This window comes from Camelus ferus, chromosome 4 (genome assembly GCF_009834535.1).
Source record: "Camelus ferus isolate YT-003-E chromosome 4, BCGSAC_Cfer_1.0, whole genome shotgun sequence".
NCBI lineage: Eukaryota > Metazoa > Chordata > Mammalia > Artiodactyla > Camelidae > Camelus > Camelus ferus.
In genome coordinates this window covers 36,167,340-36,193,885 of record NC_045699.1, presented here as the reverse complement: position 1 = coordinate 36,193,885, position 26,546 = coordinate 36,167,340, and the positions used below count along the sequence as shown (strand labels likewise).

Here is a 26,546-nt window from a genome sequence, read left to right as displayed (position 1 = left end):
GATGTGCTGTCATTTTAGGGGCAGAGTTCAGTGGTAGATTTTAGTTCACATGTACAAAGGAAGTTATCAGTAGTAGTCTGATGGTATATTTGGATAGGTAAGTTTGGGATTTAGTAAACTCAGACTGTCACCTCTTCAGACATACCAGCCCAGTGTCTGTGCCCTAACATGCATTGTCATTACTTGTTCACCCATGTCATCTCTTGACCCCCCAGCACTAGGCCATGAGCTCTTTGAAGGCAGAGATGTAGAGATCATGTATACATTTTGCATTAACTGGGTTCCCATCCTCTAGCAAAATCTATGTCTCATAAGGGATGTCCAAGCCTGAATGTGTTTCCTGTTTGGTAAGGCTTTTCTCTCAGTAGTTAAAGTTGTATTGAAAATAGACTGTGTGTTGTGGGTAAAAGAAATAGGACATTTGGATTCTGATCCTGGCCCTGCCATTAATAGAAACTTTGCTTTGATGGTGGATCGAGTAGCCCTGGATCACTTCAGTCTGAGCATCTCATTATTCATCTTGAACATTTCATAGTTGGAAAGGCATGTCAGAATATACTTGTTACATGTTTCCTACTGTCTTTGCTTCTTGATGTCTGTGTATCACTAGATCATAAACTTTCTGTACATCTATGCTTATTTATCAGACATGTATCTGTTGTCTTTTCTTTATCCCCACCTTTCAACATTCTACCAACATAACTTTCTTGGATTCTCCTTCTTGAGAAGTATTTTAAAGCTTTATCTCCGGCGCTCAGCAGAGAATGCAGCCCACAGGCAGCTCTGCCCTGTGCTATAACCTTAATTAAATCAGCCCCCCTCAGGTCAGACTTAGGCTTTGGTTCTTTCGAAGGCCAGCTGCAAGGCTGATGACATGCCTGCGTCTGCCATTGTGTGCTTCTGCACAGCCATCCGTCACTGTCAGCAGGTTGGAAGTCTCTCTGCTGTGTCCTCCCAGCCGGTGGGGGATGGGAGGTGGGGGACCGAGGGCGAAGGGGGATGGTCTAAGGGGCCTTGGGAGGGAGGGGAGAAAAGAGAACAGCTTTTCAATAGAAAGAATTAAGGAGAAAAAGGAATCCGAGGAATAATAATCAGAAGAAAGGAAACAGAAGTGAAGAGCAGAGGACTGGTAGGTAAAGTGACCCTCTCCTTCTCTCTCCAGTTTTGCAAGTTGAACAACAATCATTCTTCAGTTTTGTTTATCCTTTAGTTCTTTACTTCCACCCAAAGGCCTATGTACTTTGCTCTTTTTTAAACTTTTATTTTTGACTGGGTGAGGAGTGTTAGATAGTCTTCATTGTCACCCTTTCGCTCACCTTGGTTGACAAATCTGTGTTTTTACTCCTTTTGCTTTTCTTTTGTTGCCTGTGATAACGTTCTCCAGCCTTTTCACTCCATCATCCATCTTGGCTTTAGGGTCAAGCATTGCTTTTCATGGCCATGCTAGCAGATTTGAAAAAAGACAGGATTAATGAGTATATTTGGTGGCAGGAAAGTCAGACATCTGCCTCCTATACCTTGCATAAATGAGAGGAATATAAGAATGAATTAAAAATATTTCTTAAAGATCACTTATTTAATTTTAAAGTGAAAAGTGTTCACTTGTTTTACTTTGGGCATTAGATATTATAAATAAAGACTTTTTGTTTTGAGGGATCCATATTTTAACAGGAGATTCCAGTATAATTTGCTGAGGCTATATCCCCTTTAGTGAAATTGTAGCTACTTTGCTAATCGTAATTCCTTAAATACAGACCCATGAGCATATAGTGTTTTGTTGCTTTCCACATAAGCAAACTCTTGGTATTTTTAGTTAATTTTTGTTTTCCTGACTATAGTTTTCTAGCAAAGAGAATATAGCTTAACTGAAAAGTGAATTTCTAAGAAGGAAAAAAAATGTCTTCTAACTTTAAATTATAATTACTCCAACTCATGGTTAGTGGCAAAAACCATTTCTTAAAGTACATTTAGTGTGTTTAAGACTATACATTGGAAGAATTTTTATAATTTTTCTGCATTGTAGTTTAATAGAATGAGTGTATATTGGGAGAATTATTTCCTTTTGAGAGAGGAGATAATGTGAACAACACATGGTACCAAACTAGAAGTCAGGTGTATACTGGTTTCTATGTAATAGTAGCTTAACTTTTGAGTATAACATTCATCATATGTGTCTAAATTGACCAAGTGGAGAAAGAAGGTAGAATTAAAGTGTCTCGGTCCCTTGTCCTTACTTCATAGGAAACTGTTTATAATTAAGAGTTGGTACATTTCCCCTTTACCTCTGAACATTGGCCTGGGTAGATCAGGTTAGTAAAAATGAACCCGAATCAATGCAGGTAAACTAACTTTGCATTTCCTGGGAATGTGCCAGACATTTGCAGGTGACAATGCCCCATTCTGATTTTAAGAGTTAGAGAGAAACAACAGAAAGACGGGCTGTGATCAGTGCTGGGTAATAATGGAGAATGTGTCTTGTGTGAATGCGGCAGTGTGAAGGCACTGTCCTGTTTAAAAGTCAGGGTATTCTATTCTTTGGGAATCTGTTTACACAAAGCTAAGCAGATCTCTGAATGAAAGTAAACTTAATTTTTCCCCACCATCTGTCTGTTTTCTACCAAATAGCTATAGGAATAGACGTAGCATTTATGCTGAATTCCTTTGTAGTGGTTGTTGTAGAAAAATGTTTTATCTTGTGTGCTCTGGGGATAGAAAATGTAATAAAATATATTCTGCTAAACTATGTATAAGAGAATTCCGCCCCCCCCGAAACTCTGTGTCAACCTTTGTTTTTGAAAATCTTTATGTATTTAAATACATACTCTTCATGAGAATCTTGATCACACTTAAATATGTGACAGTTTGTGAAAGTAAAGGTCCTAAAAGTCAACTTTGCTAATTTTGTTTCTTAGCTGAATAGTTTTGTATGATTGAGGCATTGAGCTCATTGTTTATCACCGACAGATGTGATCTGAATTTAAAACAAAACTAGATGAACATCTTACCCCCTGCTCCTCCCCCCACCCCCCCAAAAGACCCAAACCTGAAAATCACCTTGATGTTATTCACTGTTGTCTTTCTCCTAAAAATAGGAGATTGGAAATTGAAGCCATTAATTGAAAGCTCCAGGCCAACAGAAGACAGTTAAGAATTTTATTAGGTCATGATTACTAGTAATTATAAACATTTATCATTTGTTTTCATGATAGTGCATGAACACCTCTCTTTCCTGGCATGTTTTACTTTTTACTGTGACTGAGCATACCAGTCAATATGTTACAAAGACCTGCCAAGATCTGAATAAAAGGAAAAATTTCCTCAGCTAAGTTTTGGCCAGTTATACTGAAACTCTTGGAAAGTAAAGACCAACTTGTAGAACTGACCTTTAGGTTGGATACTGTTTCAAGAATTATGTCCTTGATCAAGGAAGGGATAGACTTGATGAGATCATGCAGGCCTCTTGACTGTTCCTATAAGCCTGAATTTTCCATTCAAAAATAAGTTTTCATACCAAGCTTAGGCAGGATTTAAAAGAGCTTAAATAAGTCAAAAGTGTTGCATTTTCATTAGATTTTTCACTATGATCAGCCAATATGCATGGCATAGCACTGGGCTGTGGGAGCCCCCTGCATTGGGTTGGAAGGGCCAGATGATTTTGCAGACTGTAGGGCAAGGTCCTCAACTACCGTGCAAGTGATCAACACTTGTGGTAGGCAGTTGGTCTTCTGTATTAGCATCTCGACAATAGAAAGAAAATGGAAACTCAGCTCTTTTAAAGAGCTCATATGAGTTTTGAATTAATTGCTGCTACCTCTATATTGAGAAGAGTTTTCCTTTCATCACAGCATTTATTGGCTCTCAGCATAAAATATAAAGTAGAATGGAACATTTCCTTTTTCCTAAGTACCTACTACATTTTATAGTGTGTGGTTAAAACTTATAAAATATTGTGAAAGGTTGAGCTTGGCTAGATGGTTTGCTGTCCTTTATCTTTAGAATTCCTACTTGTGGTTGTTAATAATACCTTTTAGTCACCCACTGGATTTATATTAGGATTGCATTTGGTAAAAATTAATGTGTTGACTTTTTTACCTGAAGTGGTAAATATTCTCAATTTTTCCCAAGTTAGAGCAACTAAATATAAAGATTAGACAAATTTCCTAGAGCCTCAAGGATGTTGAAGAGGGAGTGAATAGGAAATTCCGATCTCTGTGTGTGCATGTCTGTGTGAGAAAAAGGAATAGAGAAAGAGAGAGGGAGAAGAACAGAAAGAGAAAGAAAGGAATAGTGTAAGTTCTGAGTACTTTAAGCAAGTACTGAGTACCTGCTATGTGTGAGGTCCTGTGAGAATACCAAGATGAGTAATATGTCGTCCCTGCTTTCAAGAGGCTTCTGGTCAACTGCAGGAGATGGAGAGGTGCGTAACATTAACTACTGAAACATAAGACAGAAAGCAAGGTGATTGAATAAGATTTCTAAAAGAGTACAGGGATGAACAAACAAGGAACTTATTGTGGAATCCTGAGACTTCATGGATGAGGTAGCACAGTGTTTGAAAACTTTATATCCAAATATCTGTTTTCTTAAAATCATACCCCTTTTTAATAGGTTAAAAAAAAAGACACAACTATGATCTCCTTTAATGTTATTGAAATTTCAAAATAAATTACTTTCTGTGATTATTTACTGTAATTTATAACTGAATAATTGAATGATCTTACTAATTGTATAAGCCCCTCCCACAGTTATTGTTTGAGATTATATATTTAAAATAACAGCAAATTTTTAAAGTTTTTTTTTTTGTGAGGCAGCTGAGAATTGGACAAAAGTACTAGGTTTTAAATGCTTCCCCTTTTTCTGGCATTTGCATTTACATCTTTGATATGATGCTTTCATATTTTTAGTGATTTATTATCAGCTTTTAACTTTTGCCTGAATTCCCTCTGCATATTTTTAATTGCATGATTTAATTTTTCTCATTAATTATTACCAAGCCTTTGGCTACTAGTTTTTTAATCATCCAGGAAATAAATCTCACAAGACAATTTTTTCAAGGAACATCTAAATACCAAAAATTATGCTTCAAAACCTTTGTGGAGTGTATTTCCAGATTCGGTATGAATGACTTGAATTATTCCTCATTTTGGATTATCTGTGTTTAGGAGTTTAGCACAGTTTGTAATAACTCTAAATATGTATCTTCAAATACTGGTGTGTTCTTTGTATACTGTATGCTTTCCACTAGAAATACAGCCCTTTAAAAAATAACTGGTAATATAAACAAATTAACAGTGTATTAAGTAAAATTTGGTCTGTAGGAAAAATTTGAAAATGGTACCTAATGCTCACCTTGAATAAAGTATTGAAAGCCAGAGGAAACACTTCATCCTCTTTCTTCTGTTAGGTTTCTCCTTTGTTCTTAGGACCCCAGACTCAAACTAATACTACAAGTAATAAATAACAACCTTATTGATTAAATAGCCTGGGAACCTATTATAGTATTTCCTTGGTCAGTTTCACTCTTCTTCAAGCAAGTGATTTAAAATTCAATTTAGGAATTACATTTCTTGGGGATATTATAAATCTTTTGTCTTTATCCCCCGTGGTCCCTACCACAATTCTTTAATGACAGCAAGAGCTCATAATTGCTTATGAAATGAGTGAAATGTCCATTTTTTTACATGAATAATTTAAATCTATAACTAGCAATCAATATATTTTAAAGTAATTGATTCATAATACTAAATTTACCAAATGAGTTAACTCATAAATGTCAAGTGCAATCCTAAAACAATGTATTTGCATCTTATATATTAAAAAATCATAATAAATTTAGAGGGAAGTTTGAATATAATGTGATTATTTTCTTGTAAATTTATCCTAACATTTAGTTGCAATACTATTACTTAGGAAAATAATGAGTGTATTTGCTGCTTATGTATTTACATGTTTTTCAGTAAAATAGAGCTAATTGGCTCAGAATATATAGAAAAAAAATATATAGTTTTGCAGAAGGGTTATAGGGAAAACACAACCATGATTATTTTTGATTTATTGACCATGGTAGTTTGTGGCAGACACCATCTGAATTTTCATGTTAGGATACCATTTTGTGAATGTGAAGAAAGAATTTTTCTCAGTGGGATGGTGACTTCATTTAGCCTCTCAATGCCTTTTATTTTGTTGTGGGTACATCTGGAGACATTATCTCTCACAAAAGGGGCCTCCAGCCGGTTAAGTAATAACAACCTTTCTCACCCTGAAACAATGAAGTATCAGATGATTGCAGCCTCAAACAAAAGATTCCCACTCCCTTTCAGAGGAGATTATAGTCTGATTCCCCTCTCACCCTGGTGAGCCTGACACTCAAGAATATCTGGTTTAGTCCTTTCTTTGTTAATAGACGATCATAAAGGGGTCTTTGTCCTACTCTCTCATTTGTTCCAGCAGGATGTATCCATTATTTCGTTCTGCTGCTTGGCACATGCAGCAGTTTCTTCAATAATACCTTGAACTGTGTTGTTTTTCCTCTGTCATGGAGCTTAAGCTTCATCTAAAGAATTACTTTTGTTCAGAAATCAAACCCCACAAACCAAGTGTTTTTGACAGACACAGTGACTCTGAGAATGTTCTTTGCCCCATATAAAATCAGCATCAATTCCTGATTAGATTCCCTTTCTGTCCCCATTAATTTCCAGGTTGTTTGGATCCTGGGAACACTTATTTGTGGCTTCTTTAATGACCACATTTTGTGTTTAATGGATTTGCTGTAGTTTAGAGCAGTTTGGAGGTACCCTTATTCCTTGTTTTGGCAGAAGATGAGGAGGATTAACTACAAGAGCACTGAGTGAAGTCAGGTGACTCAGATGCTGCAGTTGTTAAGGAAGGGCGATAATAAACATCATGTTTCTTATTTTTCCACAGTTGTTGCAATAAGAACATTAAATGGCACAGCATTTCTTTCATTCTTTCCCTCCCTTTCTTTCTCCTTGCTTTCTTTTTCTTTTTTGCCCTCCCTCCCTGCCTTTCACTTGGCAAAGCACAGAGTAAGGTTTCATTCAGAAGTTATTCTTGTATTCAAACACTTATAAGTACTTACTGTAAAGAGTATAAAAAGTACAAAGGACAGCCCTTTTTTGGTGTGTCAGCTTCTCTTAGATAAGAAAGAATCATATATAGTCTAGTGAACTTCTGCATGAAGAATTCCTGAGAATATTACAGCGCCCTTTCAGACTCAACAGGTTCTAGTTACACCCTTGCAGAACTGATTCTTTGAAATTATTGCCTCTGGATTGTTTTGAAAGACACATTAGTGTAACTGTTAAGAGAATTAACTAGTCAGAACTCGTGGGTTCGAGTTCTGGTTCTCTGTACGTGGGCTAATTAACTTTTCTAGTCCTCAGTTTTTCTCACGTGTAACATGGAGATAACGGCACTTACTCAAATATGTTGCATTCAGTGTATGAGATGAGTTAGCACATATAACGTGTTTAGAACAGAGCCTGGCCATAAGCACTCTATGAACGTTAGCTATTTTTTAAAAATCATCTTAACCATAATATTTCAAAGCCTAGTATTTTTTAAGCAGAATTTGAGGATTTAAAGAGATAATAGACTTTCTCACTAAATGAATTCACAGTCTATAGTTAGGTAGATAACATGGTTAAAAATAGTTAAAGAGGGGAGAGTATAGCTCAAGTGGCAGAGCACATGCTTAGCATGCATGAGGTTCTGGGTTCAATCCCCAGTACCTCCTCCAAGAAGAAATAAATAAACCTAAGTACTACTCCTCACCAAAATTTTTGCTTTACCATAAGATAAATCTAGTGGGGAAATTAAACATCTAAACATGAAAGCTTGCCTATTGGAACTTGTTAGGGCCACCTTGTGATCCTCATATGGCACATGGATTTTAACTTCCATTTGAAAAACTTACAATAATGACACTCAAGTTGTAACTGCCTGATTCAGTGTCACCAGGATATGTTTTGAAAATGTGAAATCCAGGGCCCTCTTTCCACCAACTAAGCCAGAATCACTGGGGTGGAGAGCCCAGGAATCTACATTTTTAACAAGCTTCCCTGGTGATTTTATGCACAGTTGAGGACAGTTGCTATGGAACAGTGGCTCGCAACCTTGATGCCTATTAGAATTACTTGGGGGGCATTTAAAAGATACAGATGCTTGGCTCCTGACTTAATTGTTTGGAGTGTAGCACTGGGCATTAATGTTAGCGAGTGATTACAATGTGCAGGGTGGAGGAGCAGTGCCATTAGAAGACGATTAGTGAAGGTGATTGTTGACGTAGTTTATTATATCAGGATGTAAGCTGATTGTATTTTCAAAACATCATTACACTAGGGACTGGGGAGAAGGAGAAATCAAGAATTATTGCTGAATGGCTACAGAATTTGGAATAATGAAAAAGTGTGAAAATGGATGATAGTAATGGTTGTACAACATTGTGACTGTGCTTAATGCCACTGAACTACACACTTTAAAATGGTTTAAATGGTAAGCTTCGTGTTATATGTATTTTACCACAATAAAAAAATACTTAAAAAAATCCATTACAATTCTCACATTTCTGAGCCTTAATTTTTTTCTTTTCACAGTGACAGTGTATCATGCATGCCACTGATTCCAGGGGACACTCCCCTGCTTTCCTGCAACCTCAGAATGGAAACAGCCATCGCTCCTCTGGCTATGTTCCAGGGAAGGTTGTCCCACTGCGCCCCCCTCCTCCTCCAAAGAGCCAAGCTTCAGCCAAATTTACCTCCATCAGACAAGAAGCCCGGGCCACCTTTGCTTTCTCATCTGAGGAACAGCAAGCCCAGAGAGAAAGCCGAAAGCAGAAGAGGCACAAAAATACTTTCATTTGCTTTGCTATTACTAGTTTCTCATTTTTTGTTGCACTTGCAGTCATTTTAGGAATATCCTCAAAATATGCTCCAGATGGTAAGTGTGTATGTGTGCGTGTATAGATGCATGTGTGCATACAGAATATATTCTAGGTGAAGAAAGAAGGGAAGGAAACAGTAGAATAAAATTCTAAAAGCTTTTATGTTATCTTAACTTGGCTCTAGGTAATTAATATATAATAAAATAATATGAAGTGTAACTTCTTATGAATGAGAACAATTGTTAAAGGAATCCCTTGGAAATGATAAAATTAATGGATTGCTCTTTCTTTCCATTTTGCCACTTTGCCCCAGGGCTCAAGATGGTTTTGGAGCATTTCTTTTCCAAATAGTAATTTTAAGAGTCTTTATCGAAATCTTGTGGTAGCACAATTTCATCTTTTGTGCTAGGCATGATTTTCAAACTGCTAAAAATTTTTAGTAATAAAAGTTACTAAATGTAGTGATAAAGTATATTTAATTGAAAAAAAAAGTGAAAGCGATAAGATTTGTGTTCTGCTGTTTGAAACTGGCTGAGGAAACAGTTCCGAAAGAGAAGCTTACAGTATTTTTGAGGAACAATGTAAATCCTTAAACATCCATTAGGAAGTATAAGTTCTGGTACACTTGTCTAAAAATCACTCATTACTTCATGGTTAAACATTATTTAGGGAGATTTTAATTTCTTAAATGGCCTTTGCTTTTCAAGTTGGTAATATGGCAGTACTTTGGATGATTTTGAAAAGTTGATTGTCAGTCAGCCTCAATATAGTACCAACAAAGAATGGCCTCATAATAGATCCCATCCATCTCTCTGAAAATAAGAGGGCTCAGGGCTGTGGAAGAAGTAGATCAGGCCACCTGAATTGGGCACCATATTTGTCTGCATTTTTTTATGGTCTGCAACAGATTTTTGTCGAATTAGTTCCTCCTTAAATGGATGTAATATTTGAGAAGCATTTTACCATTTATAAGACTTAGAAATATTAGTTTATTTACTTTCCATGGGTGACTTAGGGGTCTTATAAACTTTAAGGTTTTGGAAGAGCTACCATCAATATTTCTAAGAAAATAGATCTGAAGTAAGAGAGATGTTCATTCAACTCTGTTGGCCCAGCCAGTAGACCACAAAAGGAACTTGTGACATTGCTTTCCATTGCACTAGCGTTGACTTTCTCTCCCCTTTTCTCCAGCAGAGTAACAAGTTGACTACTGTTGATTCATTCTTTCCAAGTAATCTGCAGTAAAGGGATGCTGGATTATGGAAAATCAGAGCTGAAATAAATCTGTGGCTTTAATTGGTGTTTTCATATTCCAGCTAAGACATTGAATTGCTGATGTGGTTCCTTAAATCAACATTTTTCGTTTTCACATTTTGGTAGTATAAGGGCAGAATATCAGTGGAAACATTTGGTATGCTGAAATATTTCAAGATCAGCCTCACTGTGGTTATTGCTGTTATGTAACCTTGATAATGCATCTACTGGTCAACAAGTGGGGGCTGACTAAGCTATTTTTTGATGCTTTCTGCAGACTGCATATTTTCTCATTAAGTGTAGTTTACAGGAAGGAAACAGATTGGAATTTTTGGTGATGGTTCTAATGAAGCATGCTTTCCTGGGGAATAATTATAAACAATTAAGAGGAATTATATAACTATGTAGTAGGCTCTAGATCTCAAAGACTGGATTTCCTTTTCTGGGTATAGTTCTTGCTACGTGGGGCCTACATTTTCTTGTGATATAACATCATGGAGAATTCCAGATAAATGTTTTATGGGAAGAGAGAGAGAGGTAGGAGGAAAGTTCAAGAAATCCTCAGTATTAAGTCAACAAAGTCAAGAGATTTCTTATTTCTTCGATGGGAAGAAGAGTTAAAGGATTATTTTAGTATAATAGTGATGATCATTGATTTATCAGAATTAAATATCAGTGATTATGAAATTGCTAGGAGAAAAATTAATTCCATGAAATAATTGCCAAGGACTTAACCAGTGGGACTAATTTTAACCGTAGTAGTTACTGTCACCTCAAAGGGAAAATGTAAGCCTAGTGCAACATGAATGCTTAGCAATAGAGGTTTGCATTAGTGCTGTGCAAGTTCAAATGAGGAAGCAAAATTTTCTTTCTATAAAAAAATATTTTGTGATGCACCCAGTATTTCTTTTTCTCATATTCTTCCCCAACATGTACCTTCTACCTTCACATGATTCCCAAGCATATCTTGCCCATTCCTACCACTCTTTAGTTTAAATATACTGAGGCCTGTGTTTAAACTTACTATTCTAACTGAGCGACCAAATGGGCTTGGATAGCAAGGGATACTTGCATCACTAGTATTTTTATCTCCCCTTCATGTTCTTCTTATTTAAATACTAGCCACCCTTTGGGGGTCTAAGTCTAGCGTCACCTGCTCCATTGAAGATGCTAAAGCAGTTATTTCCAGCCTAGCTCCTCCTTTTTCTGAGCTCTTTTGCACCTAAAGTAACTCCAGCATTGTTCAGTATTATTTCGAGCATGGTGGCTTTTTCTTTCAAGCTAGATTATAAGCTCTAGGGGCTGTGAGCTTATTCTAAATTTTATAAATTACACACTTCACAAATTTTGTAGTATCTAGTACAGAGTAGACAAATTGATCCTCAATAACTACTTGGTCATTAGTTGGTCAAAATTTGTGTGAAAATACCCCCCGCCCTCCTTCTTCCAAATTATAGTGGAAACTAAAGGTCTCATGCATTAAATAGCTGTGGCAATGCAGACTACTTTTATGTTTTCATCATCACCTATTCAAGAAGCAAACTTTCATTCTAGTGAAGGAACACTATAGGAAAGTAAACTTCATGTTTTCTTTCCTTTTAGTTGTCTTTATTTCTCTTTAGATTTGGAGGTCATTTAGTACCTTAAGGGGAGAAAGACAGTAACTTTAATTTGAAAATACTTAAATGTCAAAAAAACACCTCACATTTAAAATCAATAAAATAATTATCTTAGGGTAGGACAGAATGGGTAAAAATGCTTCATATGTATTTGTGGGACTAAGGAAATCATCATAAAGAAAAAAATATTTTCTTATATGTCAGGTGTTAGATTTCTAAACCAAAGTCATACTATGTCTTGTAGATGGTAAACCTCATTTCTTAAAGGCAGACATCCTTATCACTCAACTTGTTGAGTAATCTTGGGTTTGACTTCTCTAATCAGCAGTCTCCTCATCTCTGAAAATGACAAGTCATGTCTTTGGCCATTTGCCTCTTGCAGTTTTGTTGAGAAAGTGTGTATCTCTGAAGATAGCGATGTTTATCAGCACCTGGCTCTGGAATGAAAGAAGTGCTGTTGCTGCCTACTTTATGACTCACTGTGCATGGGGAGGAGCTTAGAAAGACCTGATATACATATTGCTTAGCAGTTTCCATTTTTTACTTACCAGTATGTTGTGAACATATTTTCTTTTCTAAAATCACTTTCTAGTGTGGGTCCAAGGACGATTTATTTCCAGAGTAAATGGCTTAGGGATACTCCTCTTTTTTTTTTTTTTTTAACCTTGTAGACTTTGACTCAACCTAGGTGATAGCAACTTGGTTTTGTGGTGAAACCTTTTTTATGTGCTGAGGAAGTAAATGATTTGACATATCTCTGCTGGGTGGGATGGGATGAGATTTCTTTCCTTATGACAGGAAATTAAAATACATCAGCCCATTACTTGTAGGTTGCAATAAATGATGATAGTGTTTGGATTTGGCAGAAGATATTTTTGCATATTATTGGGTTAATGGGATAATGTTGCATTGTTTTATAGAGAATTGCCCAGATCAAAACCCCCGACTCAGGAACTGGGATCCAGGACAAGATTCTTCAAAACAAGTTGTTATCAAGGAGGGAGATATATTCCGTCTGACCTCAGATGCCACAGTGAATTCTATAGTCATTCAGGATGGAGGTAAGTAATGTTCCTTGTCTATGAGAACTACAAGGTTGCTCTTTACTATGGGGGAACATTTAATGTTCTTTATTTAAAAGAACTTAGCTTTTAGGATATGGTGTCACTCTACCTACAGAGATAATAAAAGTTCCCAAGGTAGAACGGTAGAATTCAAGAGCTAGAAGGGCCTTAGAAATCATGCAAGACCTCTGATTTATAGAAAAGGAAATAGTTTCAGAAGGTGATCTTTCAGAGCTCAATCTTTGTTACAACTATGGAGAGTGATGAGAGAGTTAACATGGGTTAACATATGTAAAAACCATATAAAAATGAGATTCAGATTTATAGGGTCTTAGGTATTTTTCTAGAAATGATTTATCTTTAAAGTAACTGGATTGAAATTCATACACATGGGCATTTTAGGGTGTTGAAACTCTCCATTTCTTCCTTTACTGTGTTTTGAAAAGGGTTCAATTTTCTAAGCAGAATTTTAGTAAATTCTTTTTCCCAATTTAACTGCTTTTTTTCCCCTCTTAAGATGAAATCTATTTCTCTGTATCTCAGAAAGATGTTTCAGAAGTTGGCTTACTTAGTGTTATTCCCTGCAGGACTGCTTGTATTTGGGGACAGTAAAGATGGATCCAGAAATATTACTTTGAGGACTCGTTACATCCTGATCAAGGATGGTGGGGCGCTTCATATTGGAGCAGAAAAATGCCGCTATAAATCCAAAGCAACAGTTGTCTTGTATGGCAAGTCAGATGAAGGTGAAAGTATGCCAACATTTGGCAAAAAATTTATTGGTGTGGAAGCTGGCGGGACACTGGAATTACATGGGGCACAGAAGGTATCATGGACGTTGTTGGTGAGAACTCTGCATTCTTCAGGCTTGATCTTTGGCTCCTATGCCTTTGAAAAGAATTTTTTAAGGGGCCTCAATGTGAGGGTCATTGACCAAGACACTGCCAAAATTTTGGAAATTGAGAGGTTTGATACCCACGAATACCACAATGAAAGTAGGCGACTTCAGGAATTCCTGAGAGTCCAGGATCCAGGACGGATTGTTGCCATAGCAGTTGGAGATTCAGCAGCCAAAAGCCTCTTACAAGGAACCATACAAATGATCCAGGACCGGTTGGGAAGTAAGCTGATCCAAGGACTAGGCTACAGGTGGGCACACATATCTTTTTCCTTTCCTTGCTGCTATGTAGTAGTGTCTGTGTCTGTGTGAGAGGAGAGGGAGTGTGGAGAAAAAAACACAACATATCATAGTCTGACTTCAGGTGTCAGCATGGTCACTACCCTTTGGAAGTCCAGCTGTCTCTTGCTTGGAAACATGGGACGGGAGGACAGAATAATGGTTACAAAGCTCTTTTCTTGGCTCTGGTTATGAAGCCCTGTGTGAACTTTTGCACTGGGCTTATGAAAAATCAAGAACAGAAATGTGGTACTGGAAAACAATCAGGCAGTTTAAGGAAATTGACTTTCTTCTTTTATTATCTTCTGAAGATCATATGAAACTCAGGCTAGTCAAGGCACCTTATAAGTTGAAAGGTTAGAGTGCATTTCCATGCTGAGTTGTAAAAGTTGTCTTAAAAGCCTAGGGGCTTGGTAAGGGGTGGAACATGCACAATTTTCTTTTTTCTTTCTTTTTTTTGTGGGACGAATCCTGTGCATGCTAATTTGAACCTGCTTGTTTGATTGGCATAGGCCTATGAAGCCTTGGCCCATGTGAGGAAGCACAAGTTGGAAGACTCAGAGGTTCATCCAGATAGTAGGATTCATTTCTATGATTTATTCCTGTGTTCTTGTGCTATATTCTAGTTAATCATGATTTCTGAATGCAGTTCTGGGGAAGTAGCTGGCTCAACATTTAATTAGAAAAAAAAAAAGAAGTTTTTATTCTGCTTACTGTTCATAGTAAAGTTGGGGAATATCTGCAGTGAAACGTAAGAGGACTTCAAAACTCACATGTTGAGATGATCTCATTATTTTTTCCTTTGATGGTTGGTTGATCTAGTTATTAGTTTTTCCTTTGGTCAGTGTTGGAATGGAATATTATTTGTAGAAATTGTAGAGGAAGTTAAGAAGACAAAAATTAGTGAAGAAAGAAAGTCTGTAATGTTCTAAAAATACTTTTTACTCACCCAGGGAATATTTAGGAGTTGCTAAGTGCTGGGTACCCATAGATGCTTAGATGAAAGCACACCGTCTCAGAGCCCTCCTTTAATCTGATGGATAAACAAAGACCTAAATAGACAAGGATCATACAATGAGACACGTGGTGCAGCTACAGGCTGTGATGGGAGTGCAAATAGAAGGAGCCACAAAATCGGCCTTGGGGAATCTGTGGCAGCTTCCCAAAGGTGAGAGACCCGAGGGAAGTTTAGGGGTATGCTATGTAGGCTGTAGAGAAGGAGGACTTTCCAGACAGAGGTAATAGCATGTGCAAAATCTCAGGGTTTTTTTTTTTTTTAATTAAATATTAAACCCATAAAGAAAAGTGCTAAAAACAAGAATGTAGAGTTTAATGACTTCTACCCTGTGATACCGGGTAGCTACCACCGAGGTCAAGAAAGAGAACATTGCCAGTGGCCTGGAAGCCCCTGTCCTGTCCCTCCTATTCACTGATCCCTCCCTCTGCTCACCAAAGGGAGGCACTCTCCTAGGTCTGTGAGATCTTAAATTCAGGTTTGCCTGTCTTTGAACTTCATATAAATGGAAGCAGACAGTATGTCATTTTTTGTGTCTATTTTCTTTGCTCAACCTTGTTATTGAGTGTGATTTGTCAGTGCATGCAGGGCTGGCTCATTTTCATCGCTGTTTATTTGCTATTGTATGACTGTTGCACGGTGTATTTACTGCTAGACATCTGGGGAGTTTAACAGTTCGGACCTCTGTTATTAAAAACTGCTTCTCTGAATATTCTTTTATCCATCTCTTCATGCTCACTGTGCACATATTTCTATAACTTTCAGACCTAGGAGTGGAAGTGTGATCTTTTCAAAGTCAGACACCTACTTTGTTTCATTATCCAGTAATGCCAGCACTTACAACTTCTGTTTATGTCATTATTGTTCTAGATTTGTGTGATCACTACCTATGAATATTTTGTTTGACTTTTTTTGGTTTCTCTCCCTACTGCTGTCTAAATTCCCTTTAAAATATTGCTGCTGATTTGATGGAGGAATTAGAGTTATGATCCTTTGCCAACGTTCCATTTCATTGACATTCTCTCCAGTGTGCATAAACATGCCCCTTTGAAGATAATGTTCTGGCACGTTGAAATTTTCCTCAAGTGGAGGAGGGAAGTAGGAGTGTTTTGGAGATAATGTCAATAGAATAGAACATTGTTTTATAGTTGCTGAGGCAGTTCTGGTAAATAAAGGAAGCCTCTGATATTTTTCCTCCCCTTCCCTCTCACATAGGAGATAATAAATTGAGACATTCTTCATTTGATTCTTTCTGCTGTATCAAGGAATATAAATAGAGCCATAAAGCATAGTCAGCCAAAGAGTAGCTAATCCACACAGGGGCGGGTGTGGAATTTGTAAGGATGTAGGCATGCTTTGGTTAACTTTCATCTGTGAATATCCAGCCATCTGTCTAGCATAGATTACATTTGACTTTTTTTCCCCCTATAGTAAGAAGTTGACATTTTTCTTTTCATGTCTTAAACCAAGAATATTGAGGCAAACTTTCTGACTTTTTGTCTTTGTTCTTTCTTTTCTTTTCGGATTGATTTTGGGCACAAGCTTGAGCAAAGTCCCTGGAATGTTGATTACAGTATCACAGAAATAAAATGGTGTTTTTCAGTCATATTGCTTTCAACAAATAGATATAAAGCATGTAAAAATTGAAATCTGTTGAATAGTGATTCTACAGCTTTAATTTAAGAATATTAAAAAACCAGTAACCCAGTGGTTCTCAGCCTTGCTTGTATACCTGAAATCTTAAAAAATTCCATGCCCAGGACCCACCCTAGATCATTTACATCAGGATCTCTGAAAGGTAGACCCACCCTCCCTGCAATTTGTGTAGTCACGGTTGATAACTATTGCTCTAACCTCTGACCTCTAACTCAGGGATCTCAGTGTGGTTCACCATCACCTGGGAATTTATCAGAAATGCAAATTCTACAGCCCTCACCTCAAACAATCAGAGGGTGGGGCCCAGCAGTCTGATTTAATTAGCCCTCTAGGCGATTCCGATGCCTACAAAGTTTGAGAACCACTGCTCTAACTTGGTGGTTCTCCTGGGTGACTGCACAGTCATATCATCTGGAGAACTTTAAAAACATACTAATTCCAGGCCCCACCTGTAAAGAGGATGATTGTATTGGTCTGGACTGAGTCTATAAGCATGGATATATTCTCCCATGATGATTCTGTGATGCAGCTAAATTTGAGAACATTGCAGAGAGGAGAGTGGAAAAGAGAGCAAGTAATAATCAATTAAGAAAAAATGGGTTTGTGCCCAGAATGATATATGAATGAAATGGGTGTGTATTGAGGAAGTCAATGATTAATTGAAGTCTTAGTCAGTGGTGTTTCACCTGTTACAGAGCTGGATAAACAAGGATTTAAAATCCAGGTGCATTTCCTCCTGTGATGTCAGTTATTTCAGTCAAGTTTGGACTTGCAACTTCATATGGAAAAAAGAGGTGGAGGGATTCACAAAAATGAAATAGAGTTAACAGCACCTGTCTTAACATCTGTGTCAGGGATTTGGTCAGCACCATGACAAATGATTAAATGCATATGCTCTTTTTTTCTTCTAGGCAAGCTTGGGCTTTGGTTGGTGTCATTGATGGTGGAAGTACTTCTTGCAATGAATCTGTGAGAAACTATGAAAATCATAGTAGTGGAGGGAAGGCCCTTGCTCAAAGAGAATTTTATACTGTGGATGGTCAGAAGTTCGCTGTTACAGCTTATAGTGAATGGATTGAAGGTAGGCAAGTACAGTTTATACTCTTTAAGACATTGGTAAATATTGCGACAGATTTTTTTTAAAGTAGTAATTGTATTCAAACGACAGTCTGTTTAGATTTCTCAACTGGATGAACATGAAACCTATAGTTTCCCTACTATTCTTGATATTTTAGTCTCAAGAATTCTTTCTGGACTAGAAAATGATCTAACTTGGGCATCCCCTTTGTTCCTCATTCTTGAGTCATATGCTGTGGTTAACTAGTAGAAATGGATTTGTTTCCTGGATTTGGTACCAGTTGAACCAATCTGGATATGATAGGGTGGGGTGTCTTTGGTTATGTTTCATGACAGTGAAATGATCTTGTACTTTGGATCTTCTCCTTATGTAGATGTATTAGTAGATACTACCTTTGAACACATGCTATGTAAACAAACTTTGATTTTCTTAGCATTCATCTAATGTTTATTTTACAGACAAATTGGAAAACAGAAAAGTACAAAGTAAAAATTAATCTTTAACCCTGTCATTCAGACATAATTGGTATTTTTTATCTTTTATACATTCCCTTCCCTAATGTTTATTTTGTTCTAATCTGCTATCCTCTCCTTAAATAACATATTGTAAAGTTATCTTAGGTTTTTCTGTACATTTTTTCTTCAACTTTTTTTTTTACATTTTTCTTCAACATATTTTTTTAAAATTATAATCCACCTTTCAGAAGAACTATCATGTCTAGCACTGATGTTCTGATTTTTTTCTTTTAAGGATGTTCACTGCAGAATTTCTGTAACCACTTTGCTGTTAGATTTTTTGACTCCAAGTGGACTGGTAGCCTCCTGTCTGTGCTTGCCCACCTCCTTTCTTTTCCAACCCAATATTATACCAAAATTAATGTGAGATGAGTAATTAAGAGGTGCTTTATTACCTCTGTAATTACCCAGAAAGGTTTATTTTATACACTGGGTGCATACCTCTGTTTTGAGCAGCACTGTAACAAAGTATTTACTAAAATGAATTTCTGGAGACAGAATGCCTGGGTTCATATCCCAGCTCTTTTACTTACTGTATGATGGTTGGCATATGACTTTAAATTCCTAACCCTCAGTTTCCTCATCTGGAACATGGGGACAGTAATGGAAACTACCACATAGGATTGCTGTGGGTATCAAATGTGAAACATATGAAGCACAGTGCATATATTACCCATTCAGTAAAAGTTAGTCAATGCAAACATGACTTGGGTTATAAAGGTGTATTTTGTTTCCTTGCAATTAAAAAGAGAAAGTCTTTTGCTTTAAAACAAACAGATAAATAGAGTTCCTGGTATGTGACAGGGACTTTCACATATTTCATCTAAGCAGACTTCTGAGTTTAGGGTGGACTCTGTTAAGCGTGAGGAAGCTGGAATCCAGCCTCAGCTTTCTGCCTCCAAGACTGCTGCCCCTTTGACCACATCATGGTTGCCTCTGGCAAAAAGCATAGGTAGATGAGAAGCATTTCCTAGCAGAAATTTGGACCCACACAAATTGTTTATTAGAACTGCTTCCAGTAAGATTCCAGGCAGGGGATAGCTAGTGATAAACTGTGAGTCAACATTTCCTTTGTGGGAAATTTTGTTTTCTTTTCCACATTACTGATAACTATTCATTTCTGAAAGATGGTACATTCTAACTCTCTATCGCAGGATATTATTTGTGTCCCGTGTTCTCAGTGGCTCTTATTTTCTGGAAGAAGTGAACATTTCTCTCCAGGAAACAAGGAGGATGTGCTTATTTCCTTTCATACTTACAGTTTAGTAGTGCTAATAGGAGGTAGCTCAGGCAGGATTTTGTTCTAAAGCCAGAAAAAAGTGAGGAATTATTGAATAATGCAGATTTTCTCCATCTAGCTTTTTTTTTTAAACAGAAACAAATTCTAATGATTTTTTTTTCTTTTGGATAAGTTTTTTTTTTTTTTTTTTTTTTTTTTGGTGGGGGATACTGAGGTTTGTTTGTTTGTTTATTTAAGTGCTGGATACTGGGGATTGAATCCAGGACCTTGTGCATGCTAAGCATTCATTCTACCACTGAGCTATACCTTCCCCCTTCTAATGATCTCTTAAGTCAAAACTTAATTATCTAGTTAGCTTTTTTAAAAAAAGAATTATTGAAATTTTACATAAAAAATTAATGTTTCTTAGTTGCCCTTTTTTGTTAATTTTAAGTAAAAATTGAAATTTAGTGTAGTGATTGTTGTTGCTGCCATCAGGTTTTTGATTATCTTTGTTCTTAACCTGCTTATTTTGATTCTGAGAAGGCAGAATAATACGGAGGTTATGAAATTGGACTCTGGAATTAAATTAACATTCATTTGTGAGCTCGATCATTTCTCAGCTGTTATTCAAACTCCCTAACCTTTGCTTTCTTCATCTCTAATGCATGTAATAGTTCCTATTTCTCAGAGTTGTCTTGATGAGAAGTTATTATACATGTGAAGTCCTAACAACTGTTAGCTGTCCTTACTGTTAGTTATTAAGCATTTAGACAAAATTCTATTAATGGCTTTAGTATCTGCATGCAAGAAACATAAAAAAGAAAACAGTTCGTATTTATTAGGTTCCCTTTTGGTGCTTTGTAGAAACAGAAAAGCATGATAGATAGAGTCTAAAGGAACAGAATTGAAGACTTTCTCAGGTTACATTTTATCAGGATAGCTGGCTCAAGACTGTAAGGATATTTGGATTATTCCTTGTGTGAATTTCCCTGTTTTTGATTCCCCTACTCTAAGTAAATGTGTCTTTTTTACTTCTTTCATCAACTTTTAGAGTCAGTATCTTGAAGTAGCCTCAGAAGCGTTTGCCTGTTAGAAGGATAATAGTGAAGTACAGATAGTTAGTAAACAGATCTTTGAAATGTGATGTGTTCCCACATTTCCATATTTTCCATAGCTTCCATCTATTCCATATTCATTTGCATTGAATCAACTTTTAGATGACGACAGATTATATCATGGACATTTTAGAAGCAAGAAACACTTCCACACTTGGTTGCATGTTAAAGAGTGTAAGTTATGGATATAAATTGGACCAACTTTTCAGTTTTCATCTGCCTAATTGGGAACCAACTCTGAATTTCGAAAGGAGGTATTAGGAGAGATCAATAATTAGTAGCCCCTGGATTGCACAGCTGACCTTATCCCAGGAAAGGCGCTGAGCTGGACTGGGGCACTATGATGTGGCCTTTAGGTCACGTTGCAGATCATAGTGGGAACACTCCTCTCTTCAGCAGACATCTATGAGTCTGCACTATGAAACAGAGCAGTGAATATACTGATGGATGTACTTTGCTGCCTTCACTGATGTAGCTTCCAAGGAGGAGAGCTGTCTTCCTGTTGGAATGATATGAATCATACCAGAGAGAATACTAGAAAGAGAATGCTGAAGAGAAAGGTTACTTCCAGCAAGGATGTTGGGGAAGTCCTTAAAGATTCGCCTGAACTTTATAAGATGAATAGTATCTTGGTTGGTAAATTAAGAGTGGAAGGATACTGTAGATAAATACTAAAGGATGAGCAAAGGCCCAGAAATGAGAGATTGCATACGGCAAGCTTTTATTCTTAAGATTGTATATGTGCTAATTCCTACCTGTTGTCCTGTGTGTAGATTAAATTGAAGCACTGAGTCTTATTAAAGACCTATTCTGTGTTTGGCAGCTTCTACCTGAGTGTGATGTGTTCTTATTACATATTAGGATGGTGTGGAAGCAGTATTACAGTTTTAGCTCTGAGTTGAAGTACAGCAAGAGATTTGGGGATTGGGAGCCTTCTTCAAAATTATAAAGTAATATTCTATTGAATTGACACCTTATATTCTGTCATTGTTAGGGGTGCATGGAGCTTTCTCCCTGGAGGGCAGGGATTTATATTTTCATCTTTTTATCATTAGTATCTGTAGAATGACTGACACATGGTTTGCATTAGTAAAAATTAGCTGATTTGTGTTTATCTGAACTTTTGATTTGTGAATCAGTGAGGGGCTTAATTTAAGAGAAAAAAAACAACTCTTTTTTTCTTGCTTTTTGGTCTAGGTGTTTCTCTTTCAGGTTTCTGGGTAGAGGTCGTGGATGGAGTAAAGCTTCACCTGCTGGATGATGTTAGTAGCTGGAAACCCGGAGACCAGATTGTGGTTGCAAGTACAGACTACTCCATGTACCAAGCAGAGGAGTTCACTCTTCTCCCCTGTCCCGAGTGCAGCCGCTTCCAGGTCAAAGTCAAAGGTATCATCAGACTGCTTAGGATGCTTCTTGGGAAACACTCTTCTTGAGATTTGATTCCTGGAATTATTTTTTTTCCCTTCAGTCATCACCACCACCACCATCATTATCATCATCAATACTGAAGGTCTTAGCAGTGGGGTGCTTTGAACACTAGAATCTCAGAGGATGTTAGATTCAAGTAGTCATTGAGCAGTAATGTTGCTACTAGTGATATGTAGAAGACAAATCAGTGTTTTTGTGCCTGTTTCTATGCTTAAAAAGAAAAGATGTAGACTAGATGGATTGATTTTTCCAAAATCCTTTCTAACTTCTTTTTTATTAATTCTCCACTATCAAATAATAGTAAACTGGATTTATTTTTTAAATAGAAGTGTTTCTTTTTTTTAAATCAGAAAATGGAAAATGAAAATCATGGTTTTTGAGTATCTATTTTCTTGGCAAAAAGTAGATCTCACCAATAAATAAAGCTAAAGAAGTATTTTTTATAAAACTACATTTCCCATCATAATCTTGAATAATACATTTTTTGAGAGAGAGCAGTGTACAATGAGATTCTTACTGTAAGCTGTGTTTAGAAAGAATGACTGACATTTACCAGGTACTTGTTTTGAGCCTGGTAATAGGGAAAGCTTCTTCCTCCATTGCCTCAATTATGGAATTCATTGGGCATTTTACTCATTATATTGCTTTCCTTGCTTCTGTAATAAAGATTATACATTTATGACACAAAACAAAAGGATTTATAATAACTTTATTAGGTACTCACTCAATGGGTAATTTAGAGCTTTGAAGTTTGAAGGAAAATTTTTTGATTTAAAAAAAAATAGGATTGGCTCACTTGGCACTTTTTTCCTGCTTCATTCAGTGTTGTACTTTTCTTTCTTGACAATACAAGGTGTAAGTAGACAACAAAAAGCTAAAAAACCATGATACTATCTGACATTAATTTTGTTTGGAAATTCCTACTCTTGTTAACAAGTCTACGTGATAATGAATCTCCATGATCTCAACTCCTTGATTTATTTGTATTTTTCTTTTCTGAGTTTATATCATAAAGACATCATATAAAAACTCACTATTAAAGTGTTCCTAAGCTTCCAATAACAGTGGGAATTTTTTAAATGCATAATAATAAAATAAGAAGTGGGAAAGACAAGATGGTAACTTCTGTTAGTGTCCAAATGCAGATTGCTTTAACTTTGAAGTAGAAGCAAAAACAACTGGACACTTTGTTATCAGCATCTACAAAACCATTAGTTTTCCTGGATTCAACATGCATTTGGGTCTTCATAGGTCCTCAAGGGAGTAGAACAAGAGCATGTGGATGGGAACCAGAGAGAGAGAGAGCATGGGTTCTTAGATTCCAGGTTATTGGGTGCTGTTCAGAGAAGAGCAAGCTCTCTGTGTATGGGTTTGATAGTTGGTAATGAGGGTTAAAGCCTTGAGTGGGTGATTAGGCTACATAATTTCTTAAAATCTTTCCTTCCTGGGAGTCTGGTTCTGATGTATTGAAGAATGGAAGCAAACAGTAAGTTTTGATAATGTCCTGGAGTTACAGAATAAAGAGAACGTCTTTTTGAGATGAGTTTTATACTTTCTTTTTTCTAATATTCTTTTTCCCTTTCCCTCATCAACCAGAAACCCCTAAGTTCCTGCACATGGGTGAGATTGTAGACGGTGTAGACATGAGAGCTGAGGTTGGAATTCTTACCCGGAATGTTGTAATCCAAGGAGAAATGGAAGACTCATGCTACGGTGAAAACCAGTGCCAATTCTTTGATTATGATACCTTTGGGGGACATGTCATGGTAGGCAAAAGGATTTAATGAACTCTTTGAAACCCTGGTTGCTAAGTACATGTTTGAAAAAACTTTCAAATTTAGGAATGAGATCTGTATGGCTATTGAAATCATACTTTATTTCTCTATCTATAACAGTGAGATTTTAGATAATTAAAAGATAAAGTTGTATCTTCATTTAATTGATTTGGACCCATGGTTAAACCATTTAAGAATTGTCCCACAAAGAATTAAATCAGTTTACATTGGGAAGAACCAATTATATGAACTAAAAAACCCAGTAATCTTGGTATCATGCATCTCTGAAAGAATCAATTGGGTTTTTAAAATTTTTTTTATCAAAATTATTTTTTGCCTTTTTAAAATTGAAGTATAGTCAGTTTACAATATTGTATTAATTTCTGGTGTACAGCATAGTGATTCAGTTATATACATTATATATATATATATATTCCTTTTCATATTTTCATTATAGCCTGTTACAAGATATTGAATATAGTTCCCTGTGCTATACAGTAGGACCTTGTTGTTTATGTATTTTATATTTAGTAGTTAGTATCTGCAAATCCCAAACTCACAATGTATCCGTCCACTCCATACCCCTTTTGCCCTGGTAACCGTAAGTTTGTTGTCTGTGTCTGTGAGTCTGTTTCTGTTTTGCAATTAAGTTCATTTGTGTCATTTTTTTCAGATTCCACATAAAAGTAATATCATATGGAATTTTTCTCTTCATTTATGGCTTACTTCACTTAGTAAGACAATCTCCATGGTTTTTTTTAAAACGTGATATTATGAAAGGGCAGGCAGTAGTAACGTACACATATAAAATATGTTTCTGTAAAAGTATTTTTTGAATGCAGATTTTTATTCAGTATTGAGCATTGCTCTATGTACTAATCTATTGGACTCCTGGGCTGCATTTTTGCGACATGTGTCTTAAAATCACCTTTTGTGCATTGAGTAGGCTATTATTGTTAGCATCATTTCTGTTACACTCATTTCTGAAATGTTGGTCAGTATTATTTCTTTGTTTTTAGTAGTAGGATTGAAAATCCAGTGTTTATAAATATTGAGTGCTAAAGTTGTGGATCAAAGAAGCATTTTTAAAAAGAATGAAGTAAACAACATTATGTGCTAACTAAAACATTGAGGGAGGATTTAGAAATAATCATTTATCAAACTATGGTGGCAATTATAGAAATGAAAGAACAAGATGAGATTGGAAATGACTAAAATGTTTGAACAAATCCAGACATATATACAGAAATCATTTCTGTATCTTTCCTGGTTGCATTTCCTTTTATTCCTAATAGGAGGCTATTTTTATTACTCTTAAAATACTCACTTATGTATAGAAGCATTTGCTAAATTATAAACTGGGGATCCAGCTAAACAGTATGCGAAAGAAAAATGCCTTAGTGCCTAATCTCCTTCAGATATTTTCTATTAAAACAATATTTTTTGCTACTTTGCTTAAGCTACTTTACTTATATATTAGTGTGATTTTGGTTGTCTTGTCTTATAGATAAAGAAAAATTTTACTTCAGTCCATCTTTCTCATGTGGAATTGAAACACATGGGTCAGCAGCACCTGGGGCGGTATCCTGTTCATTTTCACCTGTGTGGAGACGTGGATTATAAGGGAGGGTACAGACACGCAACATTCGTGGACGGCCTATCTATTCATCACAGCTTCTCAAGGTGCATCACTGTGCATGGGACAAATGGCTTGCTGGTAAGTAGCCTTATGTTATGTTGATGCGTATTATTGAAACAGTTCTCTCTTCTTCATTCTCATGACTTCTTAATTTTATATAAGTAAGGTATTATACCACATGTCTTACTCCATTCTCCTTTTACTGAAAATTGTGCTGTTTTTTTTCTGTTCGCTTAAGAGATCAGTAAACACTGACATTTGACTTTCCCCCATCAGCAAAGATTAAAACTTCTTTTTTGTTTTTGTACTGAGCATGCCTCATGAATAGCAGTTGTCACTTAAACCACAGTCTTGTTACCAATGACATTATACACTTCTATTTCTGCAGATAAAAGACACCATCGGGTTTGACACACTAGGTCATTGTTTCTTTTTGGAAGATGGTATTGAACAGAGAAACACTTTGTTCCACAATCTGGGACTCCTCACCAAACCAGGCACCCTCCTTCCCACTGATAGGAATAACTCCATGTGCACCACCATGCGGGAAAAAGTGTTTGGAAATTACGTCCCTGTGCCTGCCACTGACTGTATGTGAGTAATTGGTGGAGTAAAAAACTCACATGTGATGGTCAAGGCCTGCTGGCTTTTGCAGAAGACATTTTGGGGAGAGGTTTTTAATAGGTGGGATTTTTCCTGACGAATGTTTCAATCACCTTAAAAAATGCCTTTCAGGGCTGTTTCAACTTTCTGGATTGCTCATCCCAACAATAATCTGATTAACAATGCAGCGGCAGGCTCACAGGTAAATGATATTAAAGTGCTTTCAGTTTTTTTGTATTCCTGTTTGTAAGTATTCTGGTTTATATATATGCAGTGTAGTATGTGGTAATCTGACTCAAGCACGACCTTGATTTCTGGTACTGCTTATTTCGTTGAGAGCAAGCTATGGTTGAGATGGTTCTTCTGTTTCTTCTAAATCATTTGTGCCAGTTACTGTTAATGAGTGTAGTAAGACAGATGCCAAGTGGAGGAAAAGAGGTGAGCTAATAAATAGGGGTACCCTGTCATCTTCAGAGTGCTTTTA

General features: G+C 36.5%; 1 protein-coding gene across 7 annotated transcripts in view; it reads left to right on the top strand.

Annotated features, from left to right (window-relative positions):
- The window catches only part of CEMIP2 (cell migration inducing hyaluronidase 2), a 79,891-nt gene that overhangs the window by 16,951 nt on the left and 36,394 nt on the right, over positions 1-26,546 (top strand). For 5 of the 7 annotated variants that reach the window (XM_014567787.2, XM_006194724.3, XM_032477825.1 and 2 more), the window contains exons 2-10: positions 8,616-8,958; positions 12,696-12,836; positions 13,427-13,988; positions 17,599-17,768; positions 21,815-22,003; positions 23,642-23,811; positions 25,328-25,537; positions 25,848-26,053; positions 26,195-26,264. In XM_014567787.2, the coding sequence (XP_014423273.1) occupies positions 8,628-8,958; positions 12,696-12,836; positions 13,427-13,988; positions 17,599-17,768; positions 21,815-22,003; positions 23,642-23,811; positions 25,328-25,537; positions 25,848-26,053; positions 26,195-26,264 (2,049 nt within the window). In that variant the 5' untranslated portion in view covers positions 8,616-8,627. Of the gene's footprint in view, positions 1-8,361; positions 8,515-8,615; positions 8,959-12,695; positions 12,837-13,426; positions 13,989-17,598; positions 17,769-21,814; positions 22,004-23,641; positions 23,812-25,327; positions 25,538-25,847; positions 26,054-26,194; positions 26,265-26,546 lie in introns of all 7 variants that reach the window. The other 2 variants (XM_032477823.1, XM_032477824.1) reach the window with 1 other exon arrangement.